Source organism: Gracilinanus agilis, chromosome 2 (genome assembly GCF_016433145.1).
Source record: "Gracilinanus agilis isolate LMUSP501 chromosome 2, AgileGrace, whole genome shotgun sequence".
In the NCBI taxonomy this organism is placed as follows: domain Eukaryota; kingdom Metazoa; phylum Chordata; class Mammalia; order Didelphimorphia; family Didelphidae; genus Gracilinanus; species Gracilinanus agilis.
Genome location: NC_058131.1, coordinates 226,867,394 through 226,873,393, shown reverse-complemented (window position 1 = coordinate 226,873,393; position 6,000 = coordinate 226,867,394). Strand labels below are relative to the sequence as shown.

Genomic DNA, 6,000 nt, shown 5'->3' with positions numbered 1-6,000 from the left:
CCTCTCTCTTCATGCATGCCACTAGGATCCCTGGATTCCCTCAGGACTTTTCTCAAGTGCCACCCCCTACATATATCTTTTCCTGATTTCTTGGCTACAGTGCCTCCCTCTCCAAAAATTACTTTGCATATATTTTGCACATACACACACATTTATGCATGTTGTTTCCTGATGAAATATAAGGTCCTTATGGGCAGGGGTTACTCCAATTTGTCTTTATATCTCCAGGACCTGGCAGTTTGCCAGGCATATAACAGGCACTAATAAATATTTGTTGATTAATTGACTGAGGTTCGTAGTGATGAATTTGTGTACTGGAGGGCTTTCTGAAACCAAGGAAGCTTTAATTATGCTCAGTAGACTCTACTTACTAAACAGAATATAGTCTCTTTACTAAAGCAAGAAGCCAATAATCCATTTAATCACAATATTCCATTCCCAGGATATCCTGGAAATGGAAATTTTACTGTATTAACAACATCTTTTCCTAGAGCAAATTGAAGTTTTATCCATATATACAGACAGAATCTTTTGACTTCTGATAGTCTTTATTTGGTCTGCAAACATCTACTCCTCCTCATCTCTGGTTAAGCCTTGGTGTCATCATTGCCAGAAGACACCAAGAGGTTTCCCCATTGGCTCTGTTTCTGTTGCAAAGAGAAAACAAAAGAAAAATAAAAACAAATAACAAATGTGCAATTTCCAATTGGTTCTCTCTCTCTCTCTCTCTCTTTCTCTCTCTCTCTCTCTCTCTCTCTCTCTCTCTCTCTCTCTCTCTCTCTCTCTCTCTCTCTCTCTCAAAGGTGCCAGCCTGGGCTGGAATGAATTCCATTCTGGTTGAGAACACAGAGGATTTTTTTCCCTTGTAGCTTGTGATCTCTGAGGCACTGCTCAGCATGTCATCTGTTCTTCCATCCTCACAGAGAGGGCCACTCCTATTCTCTGTATGTGGCTCTGTCTCTGCTTTCCACTCCAGTATGGCTTCCTAGGCCTCCCACAGCTTTCCATATCTTGAATTATTCCTTTCTGGGCAGTTGCTTCATGCCCACCCAGAGTCAATTTCCAGTTGAGTCTGTCCACAGAGGTCTGCTCAGGAGAACACCATGTCCCAACGCTGGCTCATGACTGATGTTTCACAAGGGTTGATGACCATCTCCCTGCTGTCCTCACTGCCATCTCCCATTATGTCTGTGTCTAGGCAGAGGCGGGAGGCCATGTGCTTGATGCGGGGGCCAGACTTAGTCCATCTCTAGAAAAAAGGAAAGAGGAGAGAGAATGAACTGGGATCTTCTTGACTAATAGCCCTTTCCCTATCAACAACTCCATGAGCTATAGCCTAATCCAAAAAGCTTAAGGTATATGGCTGAGACCTTCGAGGGAATTGATCTCACACAGTAATAAAGAGGCAACTAATTGCTCAGGCAAGTGTGTGTTGTTGTTTTCCTTTTTCAAATTAAAACGCACACACATATAAAGTCAATGTCTGCCAGGAAAGCTTATTAGCAGAAGATATCTTACCTGAGAAGAGGCTTTGGGGAGCAAAGTAATTCACAAAAACAATCAAAGAACTTTATATCGGTGAGCACATGGGTGGTGGGGAAAGGAGAATAGATTTAGAAGGAATTTTAGAAATAATCAAACCCCCTCATTTTACAGATGAGGAAACTGAGCCTTAGAGACCTTTTGTGACTTGATTGAGGTCATATAGAGACTGGTGGAGAAGGATATTAACCTAGCTCCTCAAACTCTACATCCTATTTACTTTATATTGTAACTTGCTATTGGATATAGAAACAATTGGGTATGGCAGGAGTTGGGGGTAGGGAAAGCATGGAGACAAATATGGAATAGCTTGGCTTCTCGATGATGGATCAAGTGATAGTTAGGATTGAAAGTCTTGGCTGCCCAAAAGTCACTTGGTATCTGCCTGCATTCAGTGAAGTACTAGCTTCAGATGACTTATACCCTACAATGATCAGGAAAACCAAACATATTCTCTGTTGTGGAGGAACAAGAAGGCATAAAGCTCTTATCCATTTAGCCACAGAGTACTAAGTCTTTTTATAGGCTTGAGTCTAGATTGCAAACCCCTTGAAGGCAAAAACCATTTCATAAAAACAATACATTTATATCTTATTTCTGTTTTCCAACAATGAGAGGTTATTAGTATTACAAAAGTTACTATCCCCAAATTTTGGGGGGTGGGAGGGTGGTTGAAATTTTATTGGTGTAGTGCAAAGTCACCAAACGTAAGACCCATAGATGACACCGTCCCAAGAATAGCTAGAACTAGATTAAAATAAAATTGGGAAATATTTAGCAAAATAAATAAAAATATAATAGAACATACCTAAAGTTAGGTGATTTTCAAAGTGAAAACATGGGCAGCAGAAAATCTTGTTTATGGTTTAATAGCTCTCATTTCTGGTGGAGTTTTAGACCACTGGTATAGGTAACTCCATTTCCTAGTGCCAGCCAGCAACTATTCAGTAATTTAAGTGTCTTAGTTACTTGACCATGGAGTGGTAAAATGACTTACCCACAGTCACAAAGTCAATATTGCTCAGAAGGTAGCATTTGAAGTTGCATCTTCCTATCTACCTCCCATAGAAACTGTTCCAAACTTCCTTCTTTCTGCTCAAGCTTCCCACTCCTCACCTTCTCTCCCCTCTCAGCTAAGGACCTCATTTCCTACTTCACTGAGAAAATTGAGGTCTTTTGCCTTCTTCTCTTCTCTTCTTCTCATTTTAGAACACCATAAACTCATTTCTTGCTTTCTCTTCCTTTCCTCTACTCTTTGATAATGAGATGTCCCTTCTTCCTAAAAACAATTTTTCTACATGTGGTCTACATATCATCTCCTCCCATCTTCTCTAGTAGATTACTCCTTCAATTATTCCCTCTCTTTAATCTTCAATCTCTCTGTATTTACTGGTTACTTTCCTATTGCCTTTAAACATGTCAAGGGGGACAGTTGGGTAGCTCAGTGGATTGAGAGCCTGGCCTAGAGATGGGAGGTCCTAGGTTCAAATCTGACTTCAGATGCTTCCCAACTGTGTGACCCTGGGCAAGTCACGTAACCCCCATTGCCTAGCCCTTACCACTTTTCTGCCTTAGAATCAATAAACCATATTGATTCTAAGATAGAAGGTAAAGGTTTAAAAAAATAAAAAAATAAACATGTCCAAGTCTCCCCCTTCCTAAAATACCTTCACTAGGCCCTACAATTCCTTCAAGATATTGTTTCTATTTCTTTTCCTATTCTCAGTCAAACTTCTTGAAAAAAAAAACAACACTACCTTCCCTTATTGTCCCTGCTTCCTCTTCTCAGTTCTTTGCAATTTGACTTTCAACCTTATGACTCGAATGAAATTGTTCCAAAGTCACAGATGATTTCTTAATCACCACATCCCCTTGACCATATTTGACATTGCTGACTATCCTCTCCTCCTCTATACTCTTTCCTCCCTATGCTTTTATTACACTTTTTTCTCCAGGTTCTCTTCCTCCTCATCTGCTCCATCTCTGTCTCTTTTGGTGGTTCATCATCTATAGCATGCCTCCTAGATTTTCTTTCTCTCCTTTTCCTCTTCTAATATTGTCGGTATCCTATCTCTTCCTTCTCTCAAGCCTATGACTGAGGCTCACTGGTAGAACCCAATGACTTGAAGCAATGTTGCTGGGCTCTGTAATAGACCGACTTGACTCTTACCTGTTTATCATCTCCTTCCTTGCAAGGAGAGAGCTGCACCTGAGAGCCAGGGAAAAGCATGTGCACTGACAAACACAGTTGCTGCTGGCAGATCTGCTGGGCATAGGTATAAGCCCATTCCTGAAAGAGAGGAGAAGGAAATGAAGGAGGGTTAAAAGTTGGAAATGCTGGGATTCTGAAAGACTGTCCTGATAAGGAAGAGAAGGATGGAAATGGTGATTGAGGATGACAGTGACAACAGCTCATATTTGTTTTGGGAGGGTCTTTGCAAGTAGAAGGCGATCAATAGTTATCAGTGCCAGGCAGTGTGCTATTGCCAATGTCCCCCTTCTCTTTGTATAGTCTTGCCCTAATTCAAGGCTTTGAGGAGTGACATGGATCATATAACAACAGGTATCTTTCAAAGGAAAGGACAGAGAAAGACTGTATAGAAAAAAGAGAAGAGAGAGTCAGAAAGTAACAGATAGAGAGGAACTTGGGGGGAAAGTTAGGGGGAGATTACATCTATGAACCTCTCTAAAAAGGAAAGGTCAATGGATTTAAATCTATTTTTTTAAATATATTTTTTAAAAGATTTAAATCTTTCTTCTATCTTCAAGTCTTTCTTCACTCCAAACTATCCTTCCCACAGTGACAAAATCTACATTTCTTTAAAAAATTTTTTTTGAATTTAATTTTTATTATTATGTAAAACACACTTCCATACTGGTTCTTGTTGTAAGAGCACACAAAATCAAAACCCCCAAATAAAACCATAAACACACTGATATGAAAGACTTTGGTCCACATCTATCCAACTACAATAATTTTTTCTCTGGCAGTGGATAGAAATGTATATTTCTTAAGCACAGACATGACCATATCACTCTCTGCTAAAGAAGCTCAAATGGCACCCTCCTACCTCTGCTTTAAAATACAGTTAGGCATTTAAAGTCCTTCACAATCAGACTTCAATCTGTCTTTCTAGATTTATTTCACAATAGTCTTATTCATGTATTCTATTCTCCAGTGAAGGTGGTTGCTTGGTTAGTCCCTGAACTTAGAATTCCTTTTCTTGCCTCTGGGTCTTTGCATAGGGTGTCTTCCAGCCTGGAATTTTCTCCCTCTCTTCACCTTAACCTCTTGGAATCTATAATTTCCTTGAAGGATTAGTTTAGACACCATGTCATACAGGGAGTCTTTTCTGCTCTCACTTCCCATTTGTTAATGCTTTCCCACAAAATTACTTTATATTTATTTATCTGTGTACTATTATCCCTTTGTAGTTGGATGGAAGTTCCTTGAGGTTAGACACTGTTTCTTTCTTTTCTTTCCTTTTTTTTTTGTGTTACCATATACCAGAATTTAGAGTAGTGTAGTGCTTCTAGCAGGCCCTTATCAACTGAATTTAATTGAATTAAGGGCTAGAAGGACTTTTCAGGTCATAGACTCCAAATCTATTCTTTGAAAGATGAGGAAAATGAGAAAAAGATTAAGAGATTAATATACAATCATGTAGCAAATGCTATTACTACTACTACTACTACTACTATTGTAAATAAAAAGAATAAATGGCATTTTTAAGACTTCCAAAGCTTTTTCCAGATACTTCTCATTTGATCTTACAATCATCCTGGGAGGAAGGTACTATTATTATCCCAATTTTACATATTTGGATTAGAGGCTAAGTAAGATAAAGTGACTTGCCCAGGGCCACATAGCTAGAAGCATCTGACTCAGGAATTGAACTCAGTTTCCTGAGTCCAAGTCCAGGGTCTAGAGTCCTACACACTGTACCACCTAGCTATGTCATTAAAGATCCAAATATAGATTCTCTAAAAATTCAATGCTTCTTTTTTCTCATGATTCCAGGCTGATGCATTTCAGCACCTTGATCTCTTTTTCACAGGGCTAAGCCTAAGGACTGATAAAAGATTTTCTGTCAGTAAGAAAGGAAGAGAAATTTGTGTAGTTTATCAAGACAAATGGTTATATTTATATTACATCTTTCATGTGAAGATCCGAAATTCTCTTTAAATGGCTCACTATTTTTTCAACCTTCTTGTGAGATAAACATGTGGATATAGGTGGGTACTGTGGGTGACAAGACTTCCTTTCTTCTTGTAAATGGTCATAATTCAGTAACCTGCCCTTTCTCTTCCTTAAACAGGTGACATAAGGATAAATGACCTAGAATGGTAGACTTAAATGGACCCTTAGAGGTCATCTGGTCCAGTATTCTTGTTTTACCACTGAGGAAAATGAAGCCAAGAGAGGTGGATGGACTTTATTTATTTTTAGATTTCAAG

The 6,000-nt window shown here is 39.0% G+C and overlaps 1 protein-coding gene across 1 annotated transcript in view; it reads right to left on the bottom strand.

Annotated features, from left to right (window-relative positions):
- Positions 1-777: 777 nt before the first annotated feature.
- The window catches only part of GALNT14 (polypeptide N-acetylgalactosaminyltransferase 14), a 116,218-nt gene continuing 110,995 nt past the window's right edge, over positions 778-6,000 (bottom strand). The window contains exons 12-13 of the mRNA XM_044659592.1: positions 3,713-3,832; positions 778-1,249 (exon numbers count right to left, since the gene is read on the bottom strand). Coding sequence (XP_044515527.1) covers positions 1,091-1,249; positions 3,713-3,832 — 279 coding nt within the window. The 3' untranslated portion in view covers positions 778-1,090. The remainder of the gene's footprint in view (positions 1,250-3,712; positions 3,833-6,000) is intronic.